The 15,579-nt window shown below is 33.9% G+C and overlaps 2 protein-coding genes across 2 annotated transcripts; both read left to right on the forward strand.

Moving 5' to 3' along the window:
* The first annotated feature begins 1,491 nt into the window (after positions 1 to 1,491).
* LOC107003494 (GRIP and coiled-coil domain-containing protein 2) lies at positions 1,492 to 6,564 on the forward strand. Its single transcript, XM_015201837.2, has 6 exons — positions 1,492 to 1,906; positions 2,215 to 2,365; positions 3,260 to 3,538; positions 4,432 to 4,620; positions 5,546 to 5,764; positions 5,854 to 6,564. Exons 1-6 carry the CDS (start codon positions 1,554 to 1,556, stop codon positions 6,382 to 6,384), a joined length of 1,722 nt encoding a protein of 573 aa, XP_015057323.1. The 5' UTR covers positions 1,492 to 1,553; the 3' UTR covers positions 6,385 to 6,564.
* A 1,199-nt stretch (positions 6,565 to 7,763) lies between these two features.
* LOC107003141 (adrenodoxin-like protein 2, mitochondrial) lies at positions 7,764 to 14,995 on the forward strand. The gene is made up of 8 exons (XM_015201408.2): positions 7,764 to 7,960; positions 8,063 to 8,159; positions 11,760 to 11,827; positions 11,997 to 12,043; positions 13,370 to 13,476; positions 14,216 to 14,265; positions 14,385 to 14,467; positions 14,554 to 14,995. The coding sequence occupies exons 1-8, from the start codon at positions 7,877 to 7,879 to the stop codon at positions 14,666 to 14,668; spliced, it is 651 nt and encodes a 216-aa protein (XP_015056894.1). The 5' UTR covers positions 7,764 to 7,876; the 3' UTR covers positions 14,669 to 14,995.
* Positions 14,996 to 15,579: the final 584 nt, after the last annotated feature.

Consider the following 15,579-nt stretch of genomic DNA (forward strand, 5'->3'; position numbering starts at 1 on the left):
GAGATCCCCCCTAGATATACACATATAATAGATGTCTATAGTTAGACATACATTCTATGGATTCTTCGTTTTTGGGCTGATAAAGCTCGTCGATCCAAATGAATCATATTTTTGGTCTCTCTTTGCTCCCCATCCCAAAATTGACCCACGACACAACATCCATTCGCTTCGCGCGCGGGAAGACAGGAAGTTTAGTTCACGAGATCGTAGCGCAGCGGAGTGGAGCAGCCGCGACACTTCCTTACCAGATCTCGCTAGTGGCCACCTAAACGGTAGGTAGGCGGCGGATATGTGACGCTTGGAGTTGTCGTTCATGCACCCGTCCCCAATGGAAGAATGAGTGATTTATTCCCCTGCGAATCATGGCCTTACCACTTGGTCCCCGATGGCCAGCGAAAATTCGGTATAATAACTTAGGTTCGTTTGCATTGCACATTCCCATTGGACTGGACACATGTTAGTTGTAGGAAGTATAGTTTCGATAATGACTTCGATTCGCCAGTTTAGGCTCAACTTCTCGCTTTACCTCAGCGGACCTAGATGTCGGGCGTTCACAAGTCGGTTTGAGTCAATTATTAATCAAAATAAAAAATCACATCAATTTAATTGATTATTGAATTATTAAAATCAAACCAAACCTGCTATAATGTATAAAATATATAAATATAATTTATTCAGCCTAGTATGATTGATTATTGAATTATCAAAATCAAACCAAACATGCTATAATGTATAAAATATATAAATATAATTTATTCATCCTAGTGTGATTGATTATTGAATTATCAACATCAAACCAAACTTGCTATAATGTATAAAATATATAAATATAATTTATTCATCATAAACACTCATATATATGAAACCAATAAGATAAATATTCTACCCTCTCATGGTTATAGAAGATTTTTTCTATTTGTTTCAAAAATGGCAATGAAAGAGGGTGATAACAGAAAGTGCACACCGCTATCTCATGATAGAATACGGCCCCTTTGGCTTGCTCAGATCGAACTGGCTGTAAATTCAGGAAGAGGCACCTTTTGGGTCTCACTTCGTTCGAGCTGAATTACATTCACCCTCTCACTAACTTCATTCAAAAATGAAACAGGAATTTTTATAGAATCGTCATACATTTTTGCTTTCATAAATAAATATTAAATAAATTTTGATGAATATATGATATTTAAAATTCTTTATAAAAATAATATATTATACATGTATAATAATATATAAGCGATTCAGTACGGTTCGATTATTTCTTTATTTTTAAAATAAAATCAGATATTATCGGTTCTTAAAACTCTAAAACCAAACCCACAATACAATCGATTTGGTTCGATTTAGATCGATCTTTTATCCAAACCGTGAACACCCCCAAAGATAAGTATGACTTCATATAGCATAAGGGTAATTATGTCATTATCAAAACACCACTCACTCTATATATAAATGTTATAAGTATATTCACTTCCTCTAGGCTCTCTAGTGATTATAGTGTACCCGTTAAATTCAAATTTGTTGCACCAAAACAAATACAATAAAAAATATAGAAAATGTCATCAACAAGAAAACCCAAATGGCACCCAACACCACCACCACCACCAAGCCCTAAAATCCTCCATTTCTCCCGGAGAACTCGCCGGAAAAACCCCAGAAATACGAAAAAGAAACAACTTTATCCAATGGAGAAGAAATATGACTATTACAAAGGGAGATTGGAATGTTTATTTGATCAAGAAAGACACTTTCATGGAAGGTCTTCCTCTCTTAATCCCATTCTTCTCATCAACACTTCAACTTCTTCTTCGTCTTCTTCTTCTTCTTCTACTTCGGCTCAGAGGAGAGAAAGAGTCGAAGAACAAGAACAAGAAGGTGCTGTCAATGGCGGTGGTGATGCCGGAGACAGGTTTGTTAAATCAATTTTTTATTAATGAATCTTAGTAGTTCAGTCGATTGAACGAAGGAAAAATGTAGCTTAAAGTTATGATTTTTACAGTTTCCTAAAAAGTGGGACTGAACTTTTTAGCTTTAAATTTGTTTTTCAAGAAAACCCTTTATTCACATGGATATATTAATACATTTTTTATGAACCAAGTTTGATATTTTAACATAAAGTTCCAATTTTTACAGTTTCCTAAAAAGTGGGGCTGACAAATCTTTGTTGAATTAATTCAAAATTGATTCTTGAACCAAGTTTATGTTTTGTGATGAAAGGGAGGAGGAGAAATGGAGGTTTCAAGCAGATATGTTAAGAGCAGAGTGTAATTTTTTAAGGATGGAAAGACAATTTGCTTTGAAGAAATTGGAAAGGAATAGAATTCAGATGGAGAAGACTCTTAGATCAGCTGTTCACACTCTCATTGCTGTGAGTATTATAGTTTCTTGTTATTCGATTTCGATTATCGTTAGTATTTTTTTGTGTTTTAGTTATCACATTTATTGTCGTTACTGTTCTTTCCTATGTATGTTGTGTATTGCTCTTCGGTTTGTTGTTACTGCTTTCATTTCTATATTTTCAAAATGTTTGATTTATCAAAAATAATATTTCTATATATATGATGTACAGATAAGTTTTATGTATACTCAATTATTTTCAGACTTAATTTATGAAATTATACTGATGTATTATTGTTTTTAATAATAATACCAAACTGAATTCACTTATTATTATCTATAATTATTTGTAATAATTCTTTTTATCTATTAATTAATGTATAAAACTTAATTGTCAAATGTAGAAAGAACAAAAAAACAGTTTTTCAGTTTTTTCATGCAATCCCACTGTCCAATAAATGCCACCACTGTTCAAATTTTCTCTTTATACATATGAAATAGTATTTTTTTCTTTAATGTTCTTTGTTTTTTACTTGAAAAATAGTACTCCCTTCATTCGATATTATTTGTTATGATTTTTATTTTTAGAGTCAAATTATAAAAATTTTAACTAATATTTTAAGATGAATTTTTTCATCATATTAATATATAAAAAATTATAACTTATAGTACTTTTCATATAGTTTTAAAATATCTAATTTTTTTGTTTAAAAATATCGAATTAATGTGATCTAATTTACCTTTGAAAATTAATCAAATTGACTTTCTATAAGCGCAACATGACAAATAATTCTGGACGGAGGGAGTAGAATTATTAAAAATGGAGGTGCTTTAGAATATTAAAAGTGAATTTTAGAAGTCCTTGATTTTTTCTTACTTTGGTGAAAGTTCAATGTTAAATCTTTTTGTTATTTGATTTTTGCAGGGCAAAAAGAAGATTTTTGAAGGGAAGAATGTGAATGCAGTATTGGAAGAAGAGATTGAAGATTTAGCAGAAAAACTTGAAGAGTTAAAGAAAAGCTGTAAAAATAAAGATGTTGAAGTGAGACATTGTAGTAACTTTGATAAAAAAGCATGTCATTTACAGAAAAGGCTAGAGAAGTTTGGAGGTTTAACAGATGAAAAAACTCTCAAGGAATTACAACAACTAGCTCAATCAACAAATGAAATTGACAAAGAAACCAAGAATAATACTTCTGCTGATGTAAGTTTTGCCTTTTTCATTTTTTCTATTGATTAGTGTTGCTACTGGTATTCTTTACTTGAGTCGATAGTCTATGAAAAACAACCTCTCATAGCAGTTATAAGTTAGGGGTAAGATTGCATACATTCACCCTACTCAGGCCTTATTTATAGAATTTCACTAGATATATTATTATATATAGCTATTAAAAAAAAAGATAGTCAATTCAAAAAACATCTCGCATTAACAGAGTTCGAAAAAAGGTTACACTCTAAGGAATGTCATGTAGGCATACCTAATGTAAGCACTAATATCTACTTCCACGATTCGAAAAAAAATCTTGATAGAGACTATAAAGTAAGCCATTTATGGCATGTTTATCAACTAAGTAATACCATATAGACTTTTTGTTGAGAAAAAAATAAGATAATTGGTTTTACTTTTTGGATGTTTGTGTGCATTAGTTAATTATGATTGAGAATGAACTATTTGAAAATTTCACCTTGGAATAAGGGTATCTTGTTATTCCACGTGGAATATTTTTAAAAAATAAAGTACTGTAATAAAAAATTTGAAAAAAGACAACAGGGGTGGTGATGTTTTCTCATAAATAATTCAACTTTAGTACATTCTACAAATTTTGAATTATATATTCACAAAATTCAAGTAATCTTGACTACTTGTAGTTTTTGAAAAATGAAAAAAAAAATAGTTCGATGCACTAAGTTTTCTATGTAAGGGGTCCAAAGAAGAGTCTCAACTACAAGATTCTACCATATGTAGTTTTATCATGCATTTTTGCAAGGGCGTATTTCTATAGCTCGAACCTATGGCCTCCTAATCATTTGATAACAACTTTAACAGTTACGTCAAGGCTTTATATTTACAGAAATTGTAAAAAAAATGTTTTGTAGGTGGAGTTGTTGAGGGAAAAAATGGAAGGACTATCAAAGGGTATGTTAGATAGAATGGAGGAGGAATATGGTGCAATACTTTCAAGCACAACAAACAGTTCAGTTGCCAGTTCAGCTTCAACTTCCAAGAGAATTGACTCTATTACAGACCCTACATCATCTTTCTCAACAAGACAACAACCATCTCAGGTAAAGTCAGAACAGAGAAAATGTTTTTATACATATAATAATTGTACTTCTCTGTCTGTACCTCAATATTAATTTAAAATCATGTACTACACTTACTATAATGAACTTATTGTGTTTACTACTTCAGTTTCAATTTGTTTGTCCTGTTTTGATTTGACACGAAGCTTAAGAAAGTAATGAGTTCTTCATGTCGAATGTATCAAAATGCCCCTAAATTTATGGTCTTAATCATATTACGTGAAAAAGTTGAAAGTAAATGTTTGAAAGGAGAGAGTATTTCTTGAGGATGTCTTGTAGTAAGATTTTGATGCTACTAATTAAGACCCTAGAGTTATTTCAGAATTTGTGCAACATAAGATTAAATCACCAAACAAGCACCACAAATCATCAAAATACAAGTAGTACCTACTCGACTGGTGATAGTTATTATCTCAGCTAGTCACGTTTTCTTTGTTGAAGAAAATTTAAATCAGAGGCGACTTTTTGAGATAATAACTATTAGTTGAGTGACCAGAAATCAACCCTATATTAGAAAATAGAGAGGAACCTGGAAATGTTGTGTTGCTAATTGTAGTTGTTTTAGATGTTGGATAGGACCTTGTAGTTGTTTGGCAGTTTTTATCTTACGCGGCAACTTGCTTGTAGTGTCAGGGTTGGATTGATATTTCTAGTGACTTTCATTTTATGCTAAGTATAGCGATAGACGATGTGTTCTATCGTAGTTATTGAACTTAGTTTTATGGCTTTGTTGTAACAGACCTGTAGTTCGATGATCAGTGAAATCAATCTAAAGAGAGTATTTTGCATAACATCTCAAGAATCATGCATTTGTAATATGGTGTACTTGTCTTTATCATGTTATAGAGTTTTATTGCTAGTCTTGAACTGAAGAAGCAGTTTTCTCACCCTTGTTTCATGCAAACAGGACATGTTGCCACTTGAGGAGAACAAATGTTCGGGGCGTTGCAAGGTTATAGTTCGAAGGATTGTAGAACAAGTGAGAGCTGAAACTGAGCAATGGTCACAAATGCAGGAAATGCTGCAGCAAGTCAGAGGGGAGATGGAAGAACTTCAGGCTTCACGTGATTTCTGGGAAAACCGAGCCCTTAACTTTGCTCATGAAATCCAATCTTTACAGTCCTCCGTAAGAATCTGGTTCTTTGTTTCCAATGACACGTTGAAAAGAAGTTCCGATTTGAAACAGAAAGTATCTCATTTACTTGGCTTTTGTAGGTGGAAGAATGGAAAGACAAAGCACAAGCATTTGAAACCAAGGCAAAGGATATGCAGTATGAGTTAACTGCAGCAAAAGCCGAGCTAGAAACATTAAGAACAAAGAGATCAACAGCACATGATCAGAGGGAGGTAACATCTACCCCGAATTCACCTCTGCTGTCATTAGCCAAGCAAATTGAGAAGGAAAAACGCGTGTTGGTTTGTCGGTTGAAAGAAGAAAATGTCAATCAAAAGTTGCAAAAACAAAGAGGTGTTGAAGTGATACCAACAAAAGATTTGCCTCCTGTTTCATTAGGGAAACAACTAGAGAAGGAAAAACGCATGTTTATGCATCGTCTAAAGGAAAATCGCGGAGCCAATGACACGAGTTGTAAACGAGAAGTTTCTCCTGTTGGGAGGAGAAAAGAACATTCTTGCAGCAAAGAATCAAGAGTACCAAAAAGGCCACCATTTAGAGATGTTGGAAATTCATCACCATTATTGGTAAGGCAAAATAGTAAAGCAATTTACCCTTTGCACAGCCCTTAAAGCTAAGTATTTGTCTCTGCTTCAAGTGAGTATTTGCTTAGTATTGACTGGTGCAAGAGCAAACAATTTTGGTAATAATAAAGGTATTTGCATTGCTAATTTTGCTGCATCATTTGAAACTCGGTGAACAATAGGTGATCTAACATGTGTTTAATTCACATATCTCGTGTTGCGCTCTTATAATTCAAGATCTCAAGCTTACTACACAGAAACGAAATCATAACAAGCATTTTGGTTAAACCACACCTATGTTTAAGAAAATATTCATCTGCGTTGGATAATCTAAGGAAAATATTATAATTTCATATTGTATAATATTTTGGATAACTTGATCTTCTTTTTATTTTTTTTTGTGATGAATATTAACTTATCGCTTGAATCTTTTGAGGAGGAGGAAGAGCCAAATGTTTCTATAACAAAAATTAGAAATACATCAAGTAAAGTTTTATCTAATTTAAATTGACTAATAGTAGAAATTTTCTTATATGATTCAAATACGATTATTTTTTAATAATAGCTAATAATTTAATTAATTAATATTAAGATGTGAATAATAATCTATGCTTCTAATAAAATATTTAATCGATAAAGATATTTTGAGACTTTCTAATGATAATATAGTAAACCAACATCAAAATTCTTTTGGCCAAAAACTCGATATTTTACCATTGAGATAATTCCGATAAATAGATGGTTCCATGTAGATACCAAATCGGGTGCACCATTAATCTCTCCGTAACTCATTTAATTTGTTCCTAAAGTTATGTAACTCGTAAATAAATGTGTATTCCTCAATAGTTTGTACTTCTTCGACGACGGTTCAAATATATTAATAGCCTAAAATAAAAATTAAACGGGCTCTTAAATTTAAATTCTTAATAATTTTTATATAATTGATTTCTTTTAATTTTATTTGATAATATAACTTTCTTATTTTAAATTATTTTTCATGAGACATAGTGCTCCAAATATGTTAAATTTCTTCTAATAATCCCTTCATTTTTCATGAAATGTTTATTTTTTCTACAAATAGTATTCAATATTTGTTAAAAAAAATAATAACTTATAACCTGTTATTATTAAAAATGAGGCCACTTAAATTTGATTGCATGAGATACATTCTTTTTTTAAGCTGTCGAGTCATCCCTGACTTTTTGTTATCTAGTTCAAAATCGAACGAATAATAATTAACAGAAACTTTGTACAAATTTTAATCTCTTTCTAACTCAAGAAGTTGAATTTGCTAGATTAAGCCTACCCAATTATATTTTTAATATGATGTGATATTATCTGTTCGGGACAAACTCGTATAGTAAAAAATAATTTGTATGATAGGGAAACTAATTTTTCATAATTTCATACTCTCGATAGATGCAAACAAAGCCCAATATATATATAGAGGTTTTGGTTATAAGGGGGGTTTAGCTGAAACTACCCGACCCGACCCGTTTTTCATTCTTCTCCGGCCGGTGACCTCCCCTCCCTCTCCAAAATGGTCGGCTTCCATGTTCGCCGACTGGCCCATCGGCTCACTCGTTCCTCTATCTCTGCCCTTCTTCTTCATGATTCTGCTTCTGTATGTGCATATTTTTATCAAATTCAAAAAGTTATGTGTTTTTTATGTGCATATTTTTATTTACTTTTGGTTGATTTCTAAAGAGTTCTATGTTCAATGTAGGCGGCGCATGTATCATTATTGAAAGTGGGTTCAAGGAGTTACAACACTGCGGCGAAGAATCGAATTAGGGATTTGTTTCCATCCAATTGTTCAAACGGTATGTCTCATATGAGCCTTATTTGCATCTGCAATTGAGTTAATTTCAGTGAAGTTACAGCCTTTCTGTACTTTGATATTGGTTTATGCCTTTGAACCCAAGGGTGTGGCGTAGTGGTCAATGACGTGGGGTTGAGAATGATGTCAGTTTCAAACCCCACGAGCCTGCAAACTGGCCAGGACAGTAGGTTATATAAATATGGTTTATGCCTCTGTTGTATTGTGTGAAGCAAAACAAGAGTGGTAGAAAAATTGTCCATGAAAGCAAATTTAGGTGCAGAATGGAGCGTTGGGTTATTGATGCCTATTTATGTTATCCTGTTTCAATTTTTTTTGTCCTATTTACCTTTATTCTATTAAAAAGAAGTATCTTTCTGTTTATAGCAACGGTATAATTCCAACTTTCCTCGTAATATGTTTAAGACCCCGAGATTTAGGACATTTTGGTACATTTGACATATCTTTAGTGTAAGACCAGTGAATTTAAATGTCTAGTTACTTCTTTAAAATCCACGTCAAGTCAAAATAGGACAAATGAAATGAAACAAAGGAAGTGATGTTTTTTCTGTTAGTGTGTGTTGGAGGGTCTAACATTATAGCCTTATTTTGTAGCTTGGCTTGTTTGTGAATTTCGTGAACTTACATCATTTTGGTGGTCTTTTTTTTTTTGGTTCTTGGGTGAAGTAGAGATACTTATAATTTTTCGAGGATGGTTAAATTTTATAAACAAAGGACAAGGATTGTGCCAAAAAGTAATATACAGCTTAGATCCTTTACATTACTGTTGGAAGCTGAGAAAGCTATCATCATATCCACAGAAGTGACAGCTTCTAGCTTACACCAAAAAGCCATGAAAGTAATACATGTGTGCTTCAGTTAACGAGCATTCTCATATTTACTTTGGAAACATCTTTGCTTTAACAGAAGAAGAGATACTTTTATTAACAGTGAGGTCTAATAGATGCATAATTACAGAAGTACTAAATGCAAAACTCGAGGAGCTAATGAATTCAAAAACAGTTTTGCTTTACTTTCATCTCAATGTTTACACCAAAAAAAAAGATCCAAAAAACATTTTTCCTTTAGTGCAGGGTCTGTCATTGAGCTTCTTCCAAGCATATTGCATTCCTTTCTTTCCATAATGTCAAAGATATACAAGATGGTACTGCTTTCCATATCTTTTTTCTTGCTTTCTTCTCCACCTTCAGTTTTCCAAGTAGGTGTTGTCCACATGAAGTGCTGTTACCTTTCTTATACCAGTTTGAGATAGGAATACCCAAGCAAGTCAAGTGTCTGGGAACATAACATATTAACATTGTCGCACTGAAAAAACTTCCAATTCATTTGGCTTATCTCATAGAGAGAAGGAAAGTGACCTCTCCATGTTTGAATTGACAACATGACAAAAGAAAGTAAATGACATTAGTTGGTGCTAATACTATTAATTTGCACTTCTGTGTCATTTTGACAAATGTTTGTTTTGGCAGTACGAAAGAGTTTCATTTAAAAGGCTTGCATAAAGGAAGGTTATGCTATTGCTCTTGATTTACCCTTCTTTCCTCTTAAAATCAGAAATAAAGTGCATTATTCTTCTCAAGCAGCTTCTTTCACCAAATATATTAAAAGAGTTGACACTTTTATCTATTCCTTTTTCTAATGCCACATAGTTCTAATCCGTAAATGATGATAATTCTTGCTAAAAAGGAAGTGTAAAGGAGTTCGAGTTCATAATACTAATGCTTTAAGGAGAAAGTTTCCAATATGAAATATAATGGAGTAGTCTTAGTGATTGAATTTTGGTTTGGCTAGTAGACTATCCTGTATTATTTAGAACATTATGTATAAGTTCATTAAATTTTTGAGTATCTTGCAATTTTTTTGAACTTGGTAACAAGTCTATATATAAGAGCACTAAGGAAGTGCGAGTAGGAACAAAAACTGAGTTTACAGTGAACCAAGCAAATCTACTAGGAATTCTGTCTCCTACACTAAAAGTAGAACAACAAGATACAACTCAGCTTAAATTTCTGGAGAGGAGTGTGATTATTGTATAAAGTTCTTGCATTTCCCTCATGCCTTACTGTCCACCATATACGAGCAGATACCATTCTCCACCAGTTCAAGTCACATCCATTATAGTTCCAATAGTGGATCATTTCACTAGTAGTAGCTGGCATAACCCAACTAAGTCCCACAATGTTAAGAGTCACCAAGCTGGTAAGGATAAGGCCGTGGAGGAAAAGATGGGCATTACTTTCCAAAGCAGAACCACATAGAGGACAGATGGAGCATAGCTGAAATCCCTCCTTTTAAAGATTTTTCTGAGTTAAAACAAGCTTGTATTGCCACCCGCCATGAGAAACAGACCACTTTGAAAGGAGCCTTGACTTTCCAAATAAACCTCCATGGCCAACTACCTGTGATTTTCTTGTCCCTCGTTTTTTGTTACTACCTGTTGTTTCTTATGCTTCGGTTATCACATTATTTTGCCACTGTTACTGTTCCTTTTTCCTGAATGAATGATATGTAATGTTTTCTCTATTATTTTTCTATGTCCTATTTACTTAAATACACTCTTTTTCATACTGCTCTGTTATGTGATAATACTTGAGTCCAGGGTCTTGTGGAAACAGTCTCTCTAACTCCATGAGATATGGCTAAGGTCCCGTACACTCTACCCTCCCCAATGAACCCCCCCCCCCCAAACTACCTGGCTTGGATTGGATAGCGGAAGGTTGATTTAGCGGTAAAGATGTCATTCCTGCAGCTCTTCCAGAAAAGTGAATCCTCCTCATCTTTAAAACCTTGGGAAGTTTCCAGACTCTTGAAAAGTTCCACAGCTCTTTCATGCTACCAGTCATGTAGGAGTCTTCTAAAAGTAACATTCCATCCATGTTGACCCCACAATGTTTTTAGCTTGGCTTCAGGGACTATACTATATAATTCAGGGAAAAAGTATTGGAGAAGGTTATGCTCAAGCCGGTTATCGCTACAAAAGAGAGCTTTCCTACCATTTCCTATCCTTATGGTAGTGTTGTCAGATAGAAGGTCCCAATTGAATTTGATGGCTTTCCTCACCCCCACCCCATATAGACTATTGACAACTTTAGAGCACCATATGGTCATCCTGTCCACATTTTTCACGAATTAGCCTTCTCCACAGAGCATTGGATTCCATATTGTATCTCCATAACCGCTTCATTAATAGGCTTTGATTGTGGTTCTTGAGGTTCCTGATTCCCAGTCCTCAACTCCTTTCAATAGTGAGGAGAGTGCTCTTTATAAAAAAAAAAAAATTAGTGAGGAAAGTGCTCCAGTTAACTAAGTGAAGGGCTTTCTTGTCTTTATTACCTTGCCAAATAAATTAGTCCTTGTATTATGAGTTTATCTCATCTGTGCTCATTATGTTATCCAACTTACTAAAAAGAACCTTCAATTTGTGTGATACAAACCTTTATCTTAGGTCAATGCAGTCAATAGGCTTTACATGTATGTTCTCCTATGCATAGATGTGACAGAAACTCAAGTAGCATAATATTAATGGGTCTAATGTGAGATTTCATTTCCTAAACTACTTTTTTTCTCGTTGAATGCATTGCAGCCACATCACCCTGCAACCCAGGGACATCATATGGACCCTTGTCGAGATACCAAATTTTGTTGGGCCTGGTCAGTAGCTTTGCAAGATAATGTAATACTTGAAAAGTTTCTAGAAATTATTGATTGTGAGACTCTTTCGTACCCCATCCTGTTGGATTTTGTTTATTTTCCACTGTTAAATTTGAAATTTCATATCATTCTCCTTTTGTTTTACCTGAACTTTTGTTCTTTGTCTCAGAGGCATAAAGAATATTGCACTACTACAGGGAATGAGGAAAAGCAAACGTAAGTTACGTATGAATTGTTAACATTATTTTTTTTCTTTTACCAGTTGCTTTCTCTTTGAACTAGGAAACCTTGGATTTCCTTACTCACGAGGTGCTGTTGGTTGCTAATTATTGTTGACCTAACTGTATTGATCAGTATCTCAATTTTCAAGGGCAACTTCTAACTGCTACGTACCAGAGCAGTTAGAATGGCATTTAAATTGATTGAAAATATGAAGTTATTTTGATAAGGATTAGGACCTTGGATTTGTTTCTTGTGGAAGGGGATTCATGCAATGAACTTGGGGTTTCAAGGTCAACTAGGGATGGTTTGAAAAATTTCTTGATTATATTATATTTAATTTTTCTTTTTTTTGAGTTTCCTTTAATGCTACAATAGATGTACAAAGGGTTTGATCCATTTAGTATTTGTTCTAGCTTAGTTAAAATTGATAACCATTGGGTTTGTTTGTACTTGCGATTAATTTTGCTATTAGTTTGACTTTACTTTTCTGCAGAAGTAGTTTAAAGAAAGTCGTATCATATCATAACCCAAGGATGTGGCTTAACAGTTAATGAAAAGTGAAAACCATGGAAGACCGCGGTTCAAACCCCAATAGAGACAAAAAATGTTTGGTGATTTTTCCATAAGCATAAGCCTTGGTGGGCAAAGTTACCCGGTACTTGTACTCGTGGGAGGTATTATACACCCAATGCAATTGTTGAAGTACCTGTAAATTAGTCCATATACCGTCATAGAAAAGGGTCATGTCATAAAGTTGAAATACATTTTTTTTGAGAAGTAACAGAAATACAATCTTTTTATATAATGAATAGAATGGACAGTATAATTTTAATGATTTGTGTCTTAACTATGCCCTTTTTTAATCAAGTCCTATTCGAGATTGGTTCAAATATGCTTTGATGCAAAACCAAATTCTGACATTTCTAACATAATCAGATCAAAGCTGATGCCCTGATATATCTGATGTTTTCTTCTCTAAGCTACTTCCATGGAACATATATACACGTGCTCCTCCTAATCTAGATTTGCGAGTTTCCAAAGACTGCCCTAGAGATTGGGCAAACATTTTATCTTTCTGCATCTTATGATCTTGTGTACACCCCGTGTTTCTCTGCAAGCAATATACATTATTTCAGAGATATCTCGTCAGTAGTTGAATAGCCTTTTAAATACATGGTTATTTTGATCTTGGATTGAAGTCCAATCTCCTGTTGTGTTTGTTGCATAATTTCATCTCTAATATGTCTGGTGGCGTGTCACTAGATATACATATCTGCTTCTGTTCTCTGCCAACTTTTACATGTTCTCTCTTTTTCACAGAATATCTGTAACATTTGTTGACAAGGATGGAGAAGAGAAGCACATCAAGGTCCCTGTTGGAATGTCTTTGTTAGAAGCTGCACATGAGAATGACATTGAGCTTGAAGGTTAGCTTTGTTAAGGCATTCTAAATCTTATATGTTGATTTAATAGTGGCATCCTTAAACCAGTTTAGTCTAGATTCAATAGGACCTTTATGAATCTGATCGCTGCTTGTGATTAGAATGCCTTTATTGGGCTGGTATTCTGATCAAACTTTTTCACCTCACAATTATTCTTATCCGAAAAAGATGGAGTAATTAATTAAATAGTGTAATAATCTAAGTTCACATTTTGAGTCTTGGAGTAAATGAGGGAAGACCCTGAGTTGATTCAAAGTTAGTTAAAGAAGAATCTGAACTCCAAGCTATTCAAAAGGAATACTGGGAGCACTGCAAGTATTCTCGTCTTCATATTATAAATACTGGTGAAGATGAGTTGAGTGTGGGAAGGTGTGTGAGAGTTGGTAATGAATCTTGAGACATTGTCTAGAGAGGCAATGCCGCAAAACTAGTTGGATACTGGCGGGGCCCAATAAAGGTAGTTGGGCATATTAGACACGTACTAACATTCTTTCCAAATTATGGTGTAATCTTTCATGTTCAGTTTTACCTTTCGACTATTAATATGAGCTCTCATTTACACAGATCTGGTTAACGTTACTGAATGACCATCTCTGCCTCCCTACAGTTAGAATTGTATACCAAAACAGTTTTGGGTGTTACTGGTGGACATTTCTTAGCATATCTAAGTTACGGTGCCTTATTGGTTGTTAAGTTTAACCGAACAAAATTGGCTTTGATGCAGGAGCATGTGAAGGGTCACTTGCCTGTTCCACATGTCATGTGATAGTTATGGTATGTAACATATGATTAGGCCATAAACCCCTCCTTTGCCTCAGCTTTGATCCATTTAAAAGTTGTAACCTTTTAACGGAGCTTACCTTCGTTATCTGAACTTTGACAACTCTGGACAGGATGTGGACCAGTACAACAAGCTAGAAGATCCAACAGACGAAGAAAATGACATGTTGGATCTTGCTTTTGGCCTCACAGAGACGTAGGTCCCTTCTATTTGTTGTATTGGTTTTCAGTTTTCTGTAATATTCTCAAGCTTCTCATATATTATGCATTCGTTCTCTTCAGGTCTCGTCTAGGTTGTCAAGTAATTGCTAAACCTGAACTTGATGGAATCCGCGTAGCTCTTCCTGCAGCCACGAGAAACTTTGCTGTTGATGGCTTTAAACCAAAACCACATTAGAGAATCTCCAACATGGATAAAAGATTACTCATGGGGTATCCGCCAAAAATCGAAGCCTCCCAGTTTTGTAGGCCTCTTACAAGTGAGTGTATAATAATACCTTTAGGGTGAATATGGTATCACATATTATGCTGGAAATTGTGACCAAAGTCAGCTGTTGTTTAGGCATTTAGTCAAAGGATTTGATTGATTATTTTATTAATAATATCACCAAGGCTCAACTCCTCTTTTGATAGTGTTATCTTTTCACTAGGTTTGCATTTTCTTGACTTTGGTGTAACACTTTTGTCAAATCATATCATTAAAGGTGTTTTATTTTCATTTCAAGTATATGCTTCAATCCACAACTCCTGTGAGATGTATTGTGTTTTTTATTTTTAGTTGTGAATGTACCCTTTCATCTTACCTTTTATCTTATATGCAAATCAAAGCATTTAAAATACAAGAAAACATTCTTTTCAAACATTTCTTTACAACTTTTGTCAAAATACTCTCTTCTTTTCTATATTTCTTTCTAGGGAGGACCATGGATTTAGACATCCTTTTTTCTTCTTTGTCTGGTCAAAGAGGGGATCAAGACTCTCAACATGTGGTGGTTTTACTTAAAAGCCCATTTAGTACTCCGCGAAGCCTATGCATAAATAACGATTGATTTTATTTTCCCACCTAAGTTGGGGATAGTTTTTCAAGGCACATGCGAACTCAAGATTTGAATACGAAGAAGGTCTCTATTAAAGGCGGATGTTGGTGAGTCAAAGCACTGACACTTTATCCAAAAATATTGTTAAACAAGTATAAAATTGAAGGTATATATAAATATAAATTAAACAAAAACACAACATAGTTCACTCTATGATTGGATGATCTTAACCCTATGTGTACACCTTGTTTTTGCTATGTCAAATCTAGCT

This window comes from Solanum pennellii, chromosome 11 (genome assembly GCF_001406875.1).
Source record: "Solanum pennellii chromosome 11, SPENNV200".
Lineage (NCBI taxonomy): Eukaryota > Viridiplantae > Streptophyta > Magnoliopsida > Solanales > Solanaceae > Solanum > Solanum pennellii.

Coding starts and splice junctions, on each gene's coding strand:
- LOC107003494 (XM_015201837.2), top strand. CDS start 1,554: ATGTCATCAACAAGAAAACCCAAATGGCACCCAACACCACCACCACCA. Junction 2,366..3,259: donor CTGTTCACACTCTCATTGCT/GTGAGTATTATA, acceptor TGATTTTTGCAG/GGCAAAAAGAAGATTTTTGA. Junction 5,765..5,853: donor TCCAATCTTTACAGTCCTCC/GTAAGAATCTGG, acceptor TGGCTTTTGTAG/GTGGAAGAATGGAAAGACAA.
- LOC107003141 (XM_015201408.2), top strand. CDS start 7,877: ATGGTCGGCTTCCATGTTCGCCGACTGGCCCATCGGCTCACTCGTTCC. Junction 7,961..8,062: donor TTCTTCATGATTCTGCTTCT/GTATGTGCATAT, acceptor TGTTCAATGTAG/GCGGCGCATGTATCATTATT. Junction 8,160..11,759: donor TCCATCCAATTGTTCAAACG/GTATGTCTCATA, acceptor AATGCATTGCAG/CCACATCACCCTGCAACCCA.